Genomic DNA, 17,189 nt, shown 5'->3' on the forward strand with positions numbered 1-17,189 from the left:
TGTCGTCCTGTCCCGGGGCTCAGCAACTCTCCCTCCCTTTGTCCTCCAGCCTTCCCGCTTTCCGAGCAGAGCTGTTAACTTATGACCTCCCAGATGCTAAGTCCTGCTTGCTGTCGGAACACACTCCGTCCGGCCCCTCCGCTTTTGCAAGCCAGACCCGGGGCTCTGCTTGGCCGGCGGGCCGCCCCTCTGCCCCGGCTCCCTCCCGCCAGTCCGTGCAGCGCGCACCGCCTTGCCGCCCTTCCTACCCTCTTCCGTGGGCCTCTCATCTGCGCTTGGCTCCGGAGACTCCGTTCTGCTAGTCTTCTGGTGGTTTTCTGGGTTAGTTAGGCAGGTGTAGGTGGAATCTAAGTGACCAGCAGGACGCAGTGAGCCCAGTGTCCCTCTCCCTTATTTTCAAAAAGCAGAGCAAATGGAAAGATCAAAGTGCTGATGCCGTTAAAAAAATAATAGGTAGTAGGGGGTGCCTGGATGGCTTAGTTAGTTAGGTGTCTGACTCTTGGTTTCAGCTCAGGTCACGATCTCATGGTTTATGAGATTGAGCTCCGCATTGGGCTCTGCACCGACAGCAAGGAGCATGTTTGGGATTCTCTGCCTGCCTCTCCCCACTTGTGCTCTATCTCTCTCAAAATAAATAAATTAATTTTAAAAAATAGGTACTAAGCTAAAGACAATTGCAACTACATTAGAAATTGTCAACCTCAACTGGATATTTATTGGACTTTACCAGTCAACTACACTTTGAGTTATGAATGAAAAAAAATTAAAGGAAATGTTAGAAATTTACTGTCAAGGATTATGACTAAAACGTGATATAATTTAGGATGGGGTAACTTTTTTTAGTTCTTAGGAGCCAACTTTCATACCTCCATTATGTAAGTCCCATGCTCAACTTTCTTCCATTTGATTTTCATATTGTGTTTGTGAGTATATTATGCACTAATTTAACACTTCCTGTGTTGAAAAAATTAGATTACAAATAAGCTTGAAAGAGGTTCAATTGGGAATTTATACAGTTAACCCTTGAACAGCACAGGGGTTAGGGACTCTCCTGCGCAGTTGAAAATTTGCGTGTAACTTTTGAATCCCCAAAAACTTAACTAGTAATAGCTTATTGTTGACTGGAATCCTTATCAATAACATAGTTGATTAACACATATCATGTATGTTATGTGTATTATAATACACTGTATCCTTACAGTAAAGCTAGAAAAAATGTTATTAAGAAAATCATAAGGAAAATACATTTGCAGTCCTATACTGTGTTTGTTGAAAAAAATCTGAGTATGAGTGGACCATGCAGTTCAAACTCATGTTCTTCAAGGGTCAACTGTATTTTGTTAAGTTGAAACAGAATTTTTGACTCCTTAGATATTCTTTCCTTCACAGAAAATAAACAACTTTTAATTCTTGTAGCAGTCCCTTGGCTAGTTGAGCATGTAGATTTTAGTAATAATTGGTATGTATTATCGATGTGTCAAGATGGACTTGAAGTGCATAATCACAAGGTAGAATTTACTTTTATACTTCATTGTGCTTTTAAATTAGGGGCACATTCTTTCCTTGCCCTGGATGATAATTCTCCTGGCTGTTAGTATGACATTTTGGGGTAGTATAAACAGTTCTGTCTTCATTTCAAATAGAAAAACAGAGAAATTAAAAATGTCTTCAAGTAGCAAAATTTAGAAATTAAAACATTTCATCCTAGCTATAGTGATAAGCTAGCCATCCTGACTAATAGTGAAAGCCTCAGACTTGCTTTAAAGTTTCTTTTAAGGTTTCTTCCTCTCCTTAAGCTTCAATCTGTTGTAATTGGAAGAAGGTGTGGTTTGCTTTTCTTTCCCTACCTAGCTTTTATTTGTCTTCTTCTGAATTCTTAATTAATTTCTGAACTCCCCAAGCCTGCTAGTATGGGAGTGGAGGAGGAAAACTTACAATTGCCAGTTCTATCTTGATGATCCAGAGTTGGTGCTCTCCTTACTTGACTGTATGTTTTAAAGCTAACTCTATCTTATGGATGCTTTTGTGGGTTGAATCTAGTTACACAATCACTTAATGCTATGGATAATTCACCTGCAATTCTTTTGATGAAGGTGCATTTATCATTTACTCCTTCCTCAAATCCTAGGCCTCTGGTGATACCTCTAGCTTCCTGCAGAGGACTGTTCTTTCTTACTAGACAGAAACTAATATAACCTGCCAGGTTATCAGGTTGATGAAGTTCTATTCAGGCTGATGAAGTTTCTAGTATGCTGAGGCTTTTTTTTAGTGAATAGGTGTTGGAATTTCTCAAATGCCATTTCTGCATCTATTTATGTGATCATATGGTTTTTCTTCTTTAGTCTGTTGAGATGGTGATTTCATTGATTTTTAAATTATAAAATATACATAAGATATACCATTTTTAAGTGTATAGTTTAGTGGCATAAATTGCATTCACATTGTGGTACTGTCACCACTATCCATCTCTAGAACTTTTTATCATCCCAAACCCAAATTCTGCACTCATTGAACAGTAACTCTCCACCCCCTCCTTTCCCCAGTTCATGATCAACACTGTTTAACTTACCTTTCTCTGTATTTAACTGTTTTTCTTTTTCTGTATTAATCTGTATTTGATCTATGTATTTAACTGTTCTAGGCATCTCATGTAAATGCAATCATATAATATTTGTCGTTTGGTATCGAGCTTAACTTAGCATATGTGTACAAGGTCCATCCATGTACCATGTGTCAGAATTTCATTCCCTTTTAAGTCTGAATAATATTCTCTTGTATGAATATACCACATTTTGTTAATCCCTTCATTTACCGATGGACATTTGGATTATTTTCACCCTATGGCTATTGTTAATAACGCTGCTGTGAACATGAATGTACAAGTTATTTTTGTGTGTATACTCAGAAGTGGAATTGCCTGATCAATGGTAATTCTGTGTTTGGTTTTTTGGGTACCGCCATACTGATTTCCACAGCAGCTGCACCATTTTACAACCCACCTGCCTCACACCACCAGCACTATACAAGCCATCCAATTTCTCTAAATCCATGCCAACACTTATTTCCTTCCTTCTTTCTTTCTTTTCTTCCTTCCTTTCTCTCTTTTTTTAAAAAAGTTTATTTTGACGTAGAGATAGAGAGAGTGCAGGAGAGGCAGAGAAAGAGGGAGAGAGAGAACCCCAAGCAGACTCCCATGCTGTCAGCACAGAGCCTGATGCAGGGCTCAGATTCACAACTTCGAAATCATGACCTGAGTCGAAATCAAGAATTGGAAGAAGCTTAACCAACTGAGCCACCCACGTGCCCCTATCTTTTCTTTTATACCTGGTGTTGATATTTTTTATCATTTCTCTTTTTGGTTTTCCTGGTCAGACTAGCTAGAGATTTATCAATTTTATTGATCTTTACTATTAGCTTATTAAGTGTATGTCTTTCTTTGTCTAATGTTAAGTTTTAGAATGTTAGTAGTAGCTCTGAGATTTACAATACGCATCTTCAACTTATCACAGTCTACCTTCAAATAATATAACATTTCACATAAAATACAAGAATCTTACTACTCTTTACTCCTATTTTCACATTTTCCTTTATGCTGCTATTGTCATTTACTTTATTTCTACATTTGTTACAAAGCTCAAAACATATTGTTTTAAAGTATCTTTAGAAAACTTTTTAAATGTGAAAAATGTTTTGTGTTTGCGCACATATTTATCATTTACAGTGCTCTTTATTCTTTTTCATAGATTCACATTTCTGTCTGGTATTGTCTTTCCTTCTAAAGGAAAACAAAGAACTTTCTTTAACATTACTCATAATGCAAATTTATTGGTGATCAATTCTCACAGCTTTTGTTTGAAAATGTTTTGTCTTCATTTAAAAAATATCTTTCACTGGGTATTGAATTCTAGGTTGTTTCTTTCCTTTAACACTTTAAAGATGCTGTTCATCATTATTTCTGATATGAAGTTTGTTGTCTTATCTTTGTTTCTCTGTATTTAATGTGTCTCCCCATGTCCCCACCACAGCTTTTAAGATTTTTTTATCACTATTTTTTTTAAGCAGTGTGATTATGACTTATCATTATATGGATTTCTTTATGTTTATCCTTTTATAGTTCATTGACCTTTTGAATCTGTGGGTAGTTTTTATCAAATTTGGAAAAATTTTGGCTATAATTTTTTCAAATGCCTTCTATTTACCCCATTTTTTCCCCCTGGGACTCATACATGTTAGTCTGCCTTATACTATTATTCTGTTTATTTATTTTATTTATTTACTTTGTAATGTTTATTTATTTTTGAGACAGAGGGTGACAGAGTGCAAGTGGGGGAGGGTCAGAGAAAGAGGTCTGAGCTGTCAGCATAGAACCTGATGTGGGGCCCGAACGCATGAACCACGAGATCATGACCTGAGCCGAAATCAGTTGCTCAACAGACTAAGCCACCCAGGCACCTCTATTATTCTATTTATTTTAATGAGGGATGAGAGCTCTTTGTTTTCTATGGTTTATTTTGGAGAGTTTCTAGAGTTATATCATTATGTTCATGATCTTCTGCAGTGTTTAAAATGCTGTTAATCCCATCCAGTGAATTTCTTGTGTCAGATTGTTTTTCATGTCCACAAATTCCATTTAAAAAAGCGTTTTTCATCTTTCCACATTATGCTCATGTTTTCTTTTAATTCTTTGAACATCTTTAAGGCAGGCTATATTTTCCAGTATGCCCACAATATTACTTTCTAATACACATGCTCTTCTACAACTTTGCTGCTGCCTAATCAAGACATGGCATCTGTGTCTCCTCAATTGAAATGGGTCAGGCCCTTGTGGATCTCTTGCTTGATGGCAAAGATATTATGACACTGTCATTTCTAATACTAAGTCATAAAATGTGTATAACTTCTGCCTTGTTTTCTCTCTTTTATGTGATAACCATTTGCCTTGCTGTGAGAAAACCCACATCAAATGGAGAAGCCCATGAAAAAATGAATCAAAGGTCAAAGCCTTAGCTAAGCTCTCATCTAACAACCAGTACCAGCTTTCTTTCCATATTAGTGAATCATCTTGGAAGCAGATCCTTTAGATCTCAAGTCAAGTTGTCACACCTGATGCTGTGTAGAACTTCCCTTCTGAGCCTTGCCCAAATTCCAGATTCATAAAATAATGATTATTTTTTAAGCCAGAAAGTTTTTTTTAATGTTTGTTTATTTTTGAAAGACAGAGACAGACACAGAGCATGAGCGGGGGAGGGGCAGAGAGAGACAGAAACACAGAATCCAAAGCAGGCTCCAGGCTCTGAGCTGTCAGCACAGAGCCTGACACAGGTCTTGAACCCATGAGCCGAGAGGTCATAACCTAAACTGAAGTCCAATGCTTAACTCACAGAGCCACTCAGGTGCCCCTAAGCCACAAAGTTTTGAATGGTTTGCTATATACATGTAGGTATTTATATTTTCTCTTTTAATTCTGTCATCTCAGAACACTTCTTCAGAACAGTGGTGTATAACTGGGGGGAAGTTCTGACTCCTTTGAGAATATGATGGAAGCTATAAAGCATCTTCCATGAAAATTAATACATACCTGTTCATGTGGGTTTTCTTTCTGAGCTGTCCATGGACATCTGGTGATCATCCCTATGGAGGGCTTGGGGCCCTCCCAAACCTTCTGTTATGTTAGCTGATTATTTTTTAAATTTTTACTTAAATTATAGTTAGTTAACATACAGTACAATATTGGTTTCAGGAATAGAATTCGGTGATTTATCACTTATGTCCCACTCCCAGTGCTCATCTTAACAACTGTCCTCCTTATTACCCATCACCCATCTAGCCCACACCCCGCCCATCTCTCTCCATCAACCCTCAGTTTGTACTCTATCATTAAGAGTCCCTTATGGTGACTTTCCCTCTCTCTCTCCTTGTTTCCTCCCCACTTTATGTTCATCTGTTTTGCTTTTTTGAATTCCACAGTGAGTGAAATCATATGGTATTTGCCTTTCCCTGACTGACTTATTTCACCTAGCATGTATCATGCTCTATCCACGCCATTGCAAATGTAAAGATTTCATTCTTTTTGCTGGCTGAGTAATATTCCAATGTCTATATGTAGCACATCTTCCTTACCCATTCATCAGTTGATGGACATTTGAGCTCTTTCTATAGTTTAGCTATTGTTGATAATGCTGCTATATACATTGAGGTGTATGTACCTGTTTCAATCTGTATTTTTGTATCCTTTGAGTAAATACCTAGTAGTGCAATTACTGTATCATAGGATGGTTCTATTTTTTACTTTTTGAGAAACCTTCATATAGTTTTCCAGAGTGGCTGCCCCAGTTTGCATTCCTACCAATAGTGCAAGAGGGGTCCCATTTTCCACATCCTTGCCAACATCTGTTGTTTCCTGAGTTGTTAGTTTTAGATACTCTGACTGGTGTGAAGCATATCTCAGTGTGGTTTTGATTTGTATTTCCCTGGTGATGAGTGATGTTGAGCATCTTTTCATGTTTCTGTTAGTTATCTGGATGTCTTCTTTGGAAAGTGTCTATTCATGTCTTCTATCCATTTTTTAACTGGATTATCTTTCTTTGTTTGATCAGTTCTTTATAGATTTTAGATACTAACCCTTTATCAGACATGTCATTTGCAAATGTCTTTTCCCATTCTGTAGGTTACCTTTTAGTTTTCTTGATTGTTTCCTTTGCCATGCAGTTTTTTTTTTATCTTGATGAAGTCCGAGAATAGTTCATGTTTGCTTTTGTCTCTGTTGCCTCTGGCGACGTGTCCGTAAAAAATTGCTCCAGCTGAGGTCAGAAAGACTGCTGCTTGTGTTCTCCTCTAGAATTTTGATGGATTCCCGCATCACATTTAGGTCTTTCATCCATTTTGAATTTATTTTTGTGTATGGTGTAAGAAAGTGGTCCAGTTTCATTCTTCTGCATGTTGATGTCGAGTTTTCCCAGCACCATTTGTTGAAGAGACCATCTTTTTTCCATTGTATATTTCCTGCTCTGTTGAAGATTAGTTGACCTTATGGTTGTGGGTCCATTTCTGGGTTTTCTATTCTGTTCCATTGATCTATGTGTCTGTTTTTGTGCCAGTACCATACTGCCTTAATGACTACAGGTTTGTAATACAGCTTGAAGTTAGGAATCATGATGCTTCCAGCTTTGGTTTTCTTTTTCAGGATTGCTTTGGGGTCTTTCAGGACTATATGGGGGTCTTTCCTGGTTCCATACAGATTTTAGAATTGTTTGTTCTAGCTCTGTGAAGAATGCTAGTGGTATTTTTATGGGGATTGCATTGAATGTGTAAATTGCTTTGGGTAATATAGACATTTTAACAATGTTTGTTCTTGTAATCCATGCACATGGAATGTTTTTTCCATTTCTTTGCATCCTCCTTAATTTCTTTCATAAGCATTCTATAGTTTTCAGAATACAGATCTCTAACTCTTTGGTTAGGTTTATTCCTAGGTATCTTACGGTTTTTGGTGCAATTATAAATGGGATTGATTTCTTGATTTCTTTTTCTGCTGCTTCATTATTGGTGTATACAAATGCAGTGGATTTCTGTATGTTGATTTTATAACCTGTGGCTTTGCTGAATACATGTATTAGTTCTAGCAATTTTTTGGTGGGGTCTTTCAGGTTTTCTGCAGAGAATATCATGTTATCTGCAAACAGTGTGAGTGTGACTTCTTCCTTACCAATTTAGATGCCTTTTATTTCATTTTGTTGTCTGATTGCTGAGGCTAAGACTTCCAGCACTATGTTAAATAGTAATGGTGAGAGTGGACATCCTTGTTTTGTTCCTGACTATATAGGAAAAGCTCTCAAGTTTTTCCCCATTGAGGATGGTATTAGCTGTGGGTCTTTCATATACGGCCTTTATGATGTTGAGGTATGTTCCATCTATCCCTACTTTGTTGAGGGTTTTTATCAAGAATGGATGCTAGTTTTTCAAATGGGTTTTCTGCATCTGAGAGGAGTATATGGTTCTTACCCTTTCTTGTATTAATGTGGTGTATTATGTTGATTGATTTGCAAACATTGAGCCAATAGTGAACCATGATCAAGTGGAATTTCTTTCTACTGTCCTACAAATCCCACTTGATCGTGGTGAATAATTCTTTTAATGTACTGTTGAATTTGACTTGCTAGTATCTTGTTGAGAATTTTTGTATCCAGGTTCATCAGGGATATTGGCCTGTAATTCTCCCTTTTAGTGGTGTCTTTGTCTTGTCTGGTATCAAGGTAATGCTGGCGTTGTGGAATGAGTTTGGAAGTTTTCCTTCCATGTCTCTTTTTTGGAACACTTTGAGAAGAATTGGTATTAACTCTTCTATAAATACCAGGTAGAATTCACTTGTAAATCCATCTGGTCCTAGACTTTATTTTTTGGTAGTTTTTTGATTACCAATTCAATTTCATTACTTGTAATCATTCTATTCTGATATTCTCTTTCCATTTCTTCTAGATTGCCCAGTTCATTGGCATGTAATTTTTTATAATATTCTCTTATAATTGTATTTCTGTGATATTGGTTGTTATCTCTATTTCATTTGTGATTTTATTTATTTGGGTCCTTTCTCTTACTTTTGAGAAGTCTGGCTAGGGGTTTATTAATTTTATTAATTCTTTCTAAGAGCCAGCTGTTAGTTTTGTTGATCTGTTTTTTTGTTTGCTTCTATATTGTTTTTTCTGCTCTAATCTTTATTATTTCCCTTCTCCTACTGGCTTTAGGCTTTATTTGCTGTTCCTTTTCTAGGTCTTTTAGGTTTAAGGTTAGGTTGTATATTTGAGACTTTTCTTGCTTCTTGAGGTAGACCTGTATTGCAATATACTTTTCTCTTAGGACTGCCTTTGCTGCATCCCAAAGGGTTTGGACTGTCGTGTTTTCATTTGCTTCCATCTATTTTTTATTTCTTCTCTAATTTCCTGGTTATCCCATTCATTATTTAGGAGAATATTATTTAGCCTCCATGTATTTGTGATCTTTCCAAATTTTTTCTTGTGGTTGACTGCAAGTTTCATAGCGTTGTGGTCTGAAAATATGCATGGTATAATCTCAGTCTTTTTGTGTTTGTTGAGGGCTGATCTTTGACTCAGTATGTGATCTCTTCTAGAGAGTGTCCCATGTACACTTGAAAAGAATGTGTATTCTCTTGTTTTAGGATAAACTGTTCCAAATATATCTGTTAAGTCCATTCGTCCAGTGTGTCATTCAAAGCCATAGTTTCCTTGTTGATTTTCTTCTAGATAATCTATCTGTCCATTGTTGTAAATAGGGTGTTAAAGTCCCCTACTATTATTGTATTATTACCAATGAGTTTCTTCATGTTTGTTATTAATTGACTTGTATATTTGGGTGCTCTCAAGTTGGGGGCATCAATATTTATAATTTTTAGATCTTTTAAATATATAGACCCTTAATTATGATATAATGCTCTTCTTCATCCCTTGTTACGGTCTTTGGTTTAAAATCTAGTTTGTCTGATATAAATATGGCTACTCCAGCTTTCTCTTGATGTCCATGAACATGATAGATGTTTCTCCATCCCTTCACTTTCAATCTAGAGGTGTCTTTAGGTTTAAACTGAGTCTCTTGTAGGCAGCATGTAGATGGGTCCTGTTTTTTGGTTTTTTTTAATCCATTTTGATACGCAGTATCTTTTGATTAGAGTATTTAGTGCATTTACATTCAATGATTTTTGAAAGATAGGAATTTATTGCCATTATGTTACCTATAAAGTTGGTGTTTCTGGTGATGTTCTCTGTTCCTTTCTAGTCTTTGTTTCTTTGGTCTTTTGTTCCCCACTCAGAGAGTCCCCTTTAATATATCCTGCTGGGCTGGTTTAGTGGTCATGAACTTCTTTAGTTTTTGTTTGTCTGGGAAACTCTTTATCTCTCCTTCTATTCTGAATGACAGCCCTGCTGGATAAAGTATTCTTGGGTGCATATTTTTCCCATTGAGCATATTGAATGTATCCTGCCATTCCCTCTCAATTACCAAGTTTCTGTGAACATGTGTGCTGTGAATCTGATCTGTTTTCCCTTGTAGGTTAAGGACTTTTTTTCCTTTGCTGCTTTCAGGATTCTTTCCTTGTCTGTGTATTTTGTGAATTTGACTATGATATGTCTAGGTCATCACCCAGTTTTGGTTGAATTTAATGGGAGTTCTCTGTGCTTCTTGGATTTCGATGTCTGTGTCTTTACTCAGATTAGGGACATTTTCAGCTATAATTTTCTCAAACCTTTGCCCCTTTTTTGTCTCTCTTCATCTTCTGGGACTCGTGTGATGTAAATGTTACTATGTCTTAAGAAGTCTCTGAGTTCCCTAAGTCTACCTTTGTGATTGAAACTTTTCTTTCCCTCTTCTTTTCAGCTTCATTATTTTCCATAATTTTATCTTCTATATCACTGATTTGTTTCTCTACTTCATCCATCCATCTTTGTTATGGCATCCATTCAGGCTTGCATCTAATTATAGTATTTTTAACTTAGGTCTGACTAGATTTTAGTTCCTTTACCTCTGCAGTAAGGGATTCTCTAGTGTCTTCCCTGCTTTTTTCAAGCCCAGCTAGTATTCTTACAGTTGTTGTTTTAAATTCTAGTTTAGACATCTTATCTGTTTTTATTAAATCCCTGGTCATCACTTCTTCCTGTTCTTTCCTTTGAGGTGAATTCCTCTGTCTTGTCATTTTGGAGATGAAAGGAAAAAAAAAAGGGGGAGCTAGATCCTGGGCGTGTTTTTGTCTGCTTGTTAAGTGAAGCTTGATCCAAAATAATAATAATAACAATAACAATTATAGTAATAGTAAAATTTTAAAAATTGCTGTTTCTGTATCAAAAAAAAAAAAAAAACAACCCAAAACCCAAAACCCCGAAAGGAAGATAAATCCTGTTTCCCTTAGAGTTGAAGCTTTGCAGCACTCTGTGATCAGTAGACTTGGTGTGTGCAAGGGGTTTATGCTAGTCTTCTGGGGGTGTGGCCTGTTGATCTGATTCTCAGGTGTACTTGCCCTAGTAGAGATGTACCTGCAGGGCAGTCAGGGCTTGGTGTATGTGGCTCCAGCCTCCACTTAGTGGCACTGTTTAGCTCACTGAGCTGATGAGTGGGGTGACAATGGCAATCTCCCCCTATTTCATCCCGGATGGGGGAGTTTGCGCCTTTCACTCTTCAGGAAGCACTCACAGAAGAGCAAACAATCATTCTTCCTCTGTCCCCAGCTTCTGCCATATCTCCACCTTTACCCTGCCTACCTCTGAGCTGTCCATGTGGCTGTTTCATCTTTTAGACATCTGCAAGGCACAGACTCACTGACCCCCTGGGGTGGGAGGAGGATCTCACTGCACTGTAGCCCAGGGCTGGTTTGTCCCAGCAAATAGTCACGTGACCTCATAGTGGTTAGGAATTTTTGGGAAAGTGCAGCACAAGGCTGGTGCCAAAGTTTGCTACCCTTAGCTAGTGTCCCCATTCCTATGTTAGTGAACAGGGCAGTTCAATGGCGCTGCCATGTCTTTTGCCCCCAGAGAGGCTGGGCCACCTCTCCCAAGTGCACTGCAAGCAGGGGAATTGTTTTCCCCTTGCAACCCAGAGGATCCTCAGACCAATCTGCTGGCTCCTGGGTCTCCGCCCTCCTTCCCCACTGGAGCATATCGCTAAGTCCACCAGGCATGAACTGGATTCAGATTCTGGTTCTGTGCATAGCTAGATGTGTGACTGAGACTGTTTGCTTAACCCGAATCTGAGCTCAGTTTCCTCATCTGTAGTGTGGACGTGATAATGTATTAAATAGGCATGAGAACTGGTAACAGATCTTCTAATAACAGTGCTTTAAACAGATTGGGGGGGGCGACTGGGTGGCTCAGTTGGTTGAGTGTCAGTCAGGTCATGATCTCACTAATTGTGAGATTGTGCCCCTCCCCCCCAGTAAATAAATAAACAAGGTGGGAATTTATTTTCTCTCCCTCTTCATATAAGTGGAGCATGGCAATTCAGGAATGGTATGGTAGCCCTACAGTGTTTTGTAGACCCAGATTCCTTCTCTTTCCATTCTTAGTTCATGAGTTCTGTCCTCAAGGTTACCTCATGATTCAAGATGCCTTTTGGAATTCTACCCATTATGTCCATATCCCAGGTAGCAGGAAGGAGTAGGTGGAGAAGGTAAAGGGGGATGTCTTCCTTTAAAAAAAACCTTTCTTGGGGCATCTGGGTGGCTCAGTCGGTTAAGTGTCCGACTTCAGCTCAGGTCATGATCTCGTGGCTCGTGGGTTTGAGCCCTGTGTTGGACTCTGTGCTGACAGCTTGGAGCCTGGAGCCTGCTTCGGTTTCTGTGTCTCCCTCTCTCTCTGCCCTCTCTCTCTCTCTTGCAAATAAAAAAAATAAACATTAAAAACTTGATTTATAGGGGCGCCTGGGTGGCTCAGTTGGTTAAGTGTCCAACTTCAACTTAGGTCATAATCTCACAGTTCATGGCTTCAAGCCTTGCATTGGGTTCTGTGCTGACAGCTCAGAGCCTGGAGCCTGCTTCGGATTCTGTGTCTCCCTCTCTCCTTTCCCCTCCCCTGCTTATGCTCAAAAAATAAACATTAAGAAATTTTTTTAAAATTTAAAAAAACCTTTCTTTATAAAATACAGTCATTTGGTGTAAATCTAATTGGCCATAACTTAGTCACGTCATCATATCTAGCTTTAAGGGAAGCTAGGGAATATAGTCTTTTAGTAGAATTCCATAAAGAAAGAAGGGAACAGGGGCTGTTAGGTTGTCAACGTGGAGTGTCTGTCTCTAATGTCTTCTCTTGCAATTTCACGGGTTCCCAATGAATTGAAAAATTATTCAGGAGTCAGCAGATGGAGACCAAAGTATCACCCTTGTAAAACTGACAACGCTGATGTTTGAGAAAGGGGCTTACATCTACAGTTAAGTGTATTTGCTAATATTGAACCCTAGAATTAAACAGACTTGCCCATCCAGTTATAAAGGTGCTAGACCAGGTAGAGCCTGCCTCTATTAAATTTGTGGCATGAAGGAACAAAGTCAATGTGTACCTCCTGCCAGCAGCTCTTTCTCAGCAGAAAGGGAGTCATGAGTGAGGAATAGAGAGGCTGGGAATGTTACTTGTGTCATCAGAAATGGGGACATGTTACCCCCTCCCTCTTTCCTTCCTATAGTATTTTACCCTAAATGTTTAGCACAATGCTTGGCTTACAGAGTATGGTGATTATTATTATAATGATGATTTGAGCAATTTAAGTAGCTGCCATGATGTCTCATAATCTACGCATTTAATCTTCCCACATGCATTGCTATTTGACACATAGCATGGTTTTCTGTGCAGTGTTAGTTTTTATATTCACCACGAGATAAAATTGATAAATAATTTTAAAATGCTTTATGGCTACATTTTAGAGTAATAGTTTTTAAACTTTTCGTGAGGTCACAGTTTCTTTTGCAAATGTAATGAAATTATATAATTATGTAATCAGATTATCATATTAAATATGATTTCTGGGAATACATGGATCCCAATTTACGGCAGATAAAATTTAAAGAACTACAGACACGTACATATTTCTGCAAATTGGAACCAATGATTGTTGAGTAAGTTAAGTATAATTAATTAACAGCAAGGTGATATGTGTTAAGGTCATGTGAAGCAGATAGACACATCTTTCAGCTTCAACTGTGCCTGCCTGCATACTAGCTCTTTTACCTTCAGTCAGTTAATATTAACCTGAGTGTTTACTGGTTGCTTTTTTTTTAAATCAGTAAAATGAAGGTGGTAATGGCTTCTGTATCCAAGGTTGAGAAGTGAATTAAATAATACATAAAAAGCTTTACTTCTGGGCCAAAGTTCATTTGCTATTTTGTACTTGTTGCTGTTGTCTTTATAATCATTTGTGTTGTTATTATTCTTTGCTTTTCTAACCTCATCCTGATTATCTTTTATGTTCCAGTGACTAAGTTATCTTAAATTTCATAACTTGGAGATAAAATTATTCTGAACAGCGGAAAGCTTGGCTCTTTAGATCTGCTTTTGTTAAAAAAGAAAAGCAAAAGTCTTCAAGAGTAATCTTCATGATCTTTGATCTCTCCATAATAAGAAAGACCTTTTACTGCCTGCTTCTGGCTCATCAGGAAAAGATCTTTTGTATGCCCTTCAAAATTTCCCCTCTTCCCTTGCTTCCTCTCATGTCTCCTTCCTGGCCCAACAGAAAGAAAGATGTCAGTTTGATACCTCTGGCCTCTTCTGAAAACCTGGTAATGGTATTTATCCTGTCAGCGATTCCTGGGTACTTAGTGTTTTACATCTTGATCTGTCTTTATTATTTGAAGAAAAGTCCTTAACTTTCCCCATTTGTTTTTGATGAATAGCTTGGGCTATAGAAGTTTGGTCCCCACACTAAGAGCTACAGATCCCCTGCTGTTTTTATTGGTTGACTTTTGACACAGACTACTTCTGTTCAAGGAGCTCATTGTTAATAAGTTAGTGCCAGTTTATACCAGAACTTAACTTTTAAAGCATGTTTAAATAGACTTCTTAATGGGTTTTTTTGGTTGATGTTTAAAATTGTCTAGTGTTTTTTTTTCCCCTAATGACCCAAATAGCACATGCTTAATGTAAAAAAAAATTACTCCAAAAATATATAAATCATAAAAAAAAATAAAGCTCTCTCATAGATCTATTCCACCAAAATAGTCACTTTTAGTGTTTTTGTATGATTCTATCTACATCTTTATATATATATGTGTATATATATATATATATGTATATATATATGTGTATATATATGTATGTGTGTATATATATATATGTGTATATATATGTGTGTATATATATATATATGTGTGTGTGTATATATATGTGTGTATATATATGTGTGTGTGTATATATATGTGTGTATATATATATATGTGTGTGTATATATATATATATGTGTATATATATATATGTGTGTATATATATATATATGTGTGTGTATATATATATATATATATATGTAATGTATACCTATACATATATGTAGGTGTATATGCCTTTAAAATTTTTTTTGTTTTCCCCAAAATGCAATCCTTCTGTATATACTGTTTTGTAATCTGCCTTTTTACCTAACCTGTATATGTGTGATTATTTGAAATAGTTATATAGGATTTCATTGAATAGATATAACTAATTACCTATTGAGGTGGATATTTGAGTTTATAATTTTTTAGTAATTTAACCCCAGGATGGTAAACATTTTTTCCGCATCCATTTTTAAGTATTTGTGTTATTTTTGTTTTTTAATGTATTCTCAGAAGTTGAATTCATGGGTCAAAGGCTGTGTGCCTTACCAGCTCATTATGACAGTAACTTTTTCTAATCAAATTTGGATATTATCAGTCATTTTAATATTTTTTAATATGATAAGAAAACTAATGTCTGTATTTTAATTTATATTTCTTTGATTATTAGAGATTAAAACATTTTCATGTTTTTTGGCTACTTGCTATTTTTTCTGAGATTACTTTTGTGTTTGTGTTTTGTTTTGTCTTTGCTTCTCTTCCTAAGATATATATATATATTTTAAAAACAGAATTTTATTTCTTGCATTACATAATAGATTTTCCTTTAAAACTACACTATTATTGTACAATATGTGCTGTAATATATGTTTATATATTATAAAATTATATTATAAATGATTTTGGTTTTTTTGGACTTAATTTCTTACTTAGCTAGTTATTTTCAAATATTGATATAGGAAATTAAGTAATTAACTAGTAAAAAAAAAAACCAAGTTTTTTAGAGTAACTTTTTTGTGTAAAACATAAATGAAGAGGACTGAAATTCTTAATGCTGTTTGCATGTTAAGGTACCTATTTTAGCTCAACTGTTTTTAATTTACTCACATCTGGTTCTTGACCATGTTCTAGATAAGAGATGCCTGTATGAATGTGTATCTGTATTTTTACTTGTTCTTCATTTTCATCATTGTTGAAATGAAATGGAAATTGTTGATTGAAGTACTCATTTGAGTGAACTGCGATCCGATGTTTTGGATATAATCTTCCCACGTGATAAAGAACATGTTTTTATTTTATTGCTTTTAGAAGAAAAACAACAGTGAAGACATTATGTATTTATGCAGACTACAAATCTGATGAAAGCTATACTCCAAGCAAGATCTCGGTCAGAGTAGGAAATAATTTTCACAATCTTCAAGAAATTCGGGTATGTCTTTCACATTTTTAAAAATATGTTTTCCTGTAACTCTTGCTCTTTAGAGAATGGTTACATTTGACTTTAGATTAGACAGATTAAAATGTTAATATATAAATGGAAAATTATTAATATGTAAGAAAACACTTTAAATTTTTTATATTTAAATTTTTTTTTAAAATTCTGATTGTCATTTTAATTTTTTCCCAGTGTTTTATTATGGAAATTTTTAGACATACAGGAAAATTTAAAGAATTATATAGTGAATCCCAGTATACTCATCTCTTAAATTCTATATATAATTGTTAATGTTCTGCTGTATTTGCATTATTATAATCTGTCCATCAATTCATCTAATTTTTATATGCAATTCAAAATAAGTTGCAGATATTTGTACATATCACCCCAAATACTTCAGCATGATATATGATAACTAGAGTTATGAATATTTGCTTCAGGTTCATATTTTAAGGTACAATGTATATATGTTTTGCACAATCTTAATTATGTATTATTTGGTAAGTTTTGACAAATGCAAACATATGTATAACCCCAACTTCTATTAAGATATAGAATATTTTCTTTACCCCATAAAATTCCCTCATATTCCTTCCCAGTCAATCTCCATCTCTATCCTACTCTCAGAGGTAAGTGTTGCTCTAATTTCATTCGTTCATTCATTCATTTTATAGATCAGTTTTGCCTGTTATATAGCATGTCATATAAATGAAATCACAAAAGGTGTAACTTTTTGTAAGGCTTCTTTCATTCAGCCTAATTTTTTGACATTTCATCCTTGTTGTTGCATGTATCAGTACTTCATTCTTTTATATTCTGGAGTTATAGTCCATTGTTTGAATATATCCCAATTTATTTATGTACTATCTAACTTTTTGAAACTGTTAAGATAATGCTTTTGTGACTTGAGTGTTACTAGTCCCAACATGTTTACATTTCATGTACTTTGAATGAGTTTGAACTTTG

The 17,189-nt window shown here is 36.0% G+C and overlaps 1 protein-coding gene across 3 annotated transcripts in view; it reads left to right on the top strand.

Annotated features, from left to right (window-relative positions):
* ANAPC10 (anaphase promoting complex subunit 10) overlaps positions 1-17,189 on the top strand; it is a 112,522-nt gene that overhangs the window by 40,800 nt on the left and 54,533 nt on the right. For all 3 annotated transcript variants that reach the window (XM_042935400.1, XM_042935402.1, XM_042935401.1), the window contains exon 4: positions 16,097-16,217. In XM_042935400.1, the coding sequence (XP_042791334.1) occupies positions 16,097-16,217 (121 nt within the window). The remainder of the gene's footprint in view (positions 1-16,096; positions 16,218-17,189) is intronic.

The sequence above is a fragment of the Panthera leo genome, chromosome B1 (assembly GCF_018350215.1).
Source record: "Panthera leo isolate Ple1 chromosome B1, P.leo_Ple1_pat1.1, whole genome shotgun sequence".
NCBI classification, from domain to species: Eukaryota; Metazoa; Chordata; class Mammalia; order Carnivora; family Felidae; genus Panthera; species Panthera leo.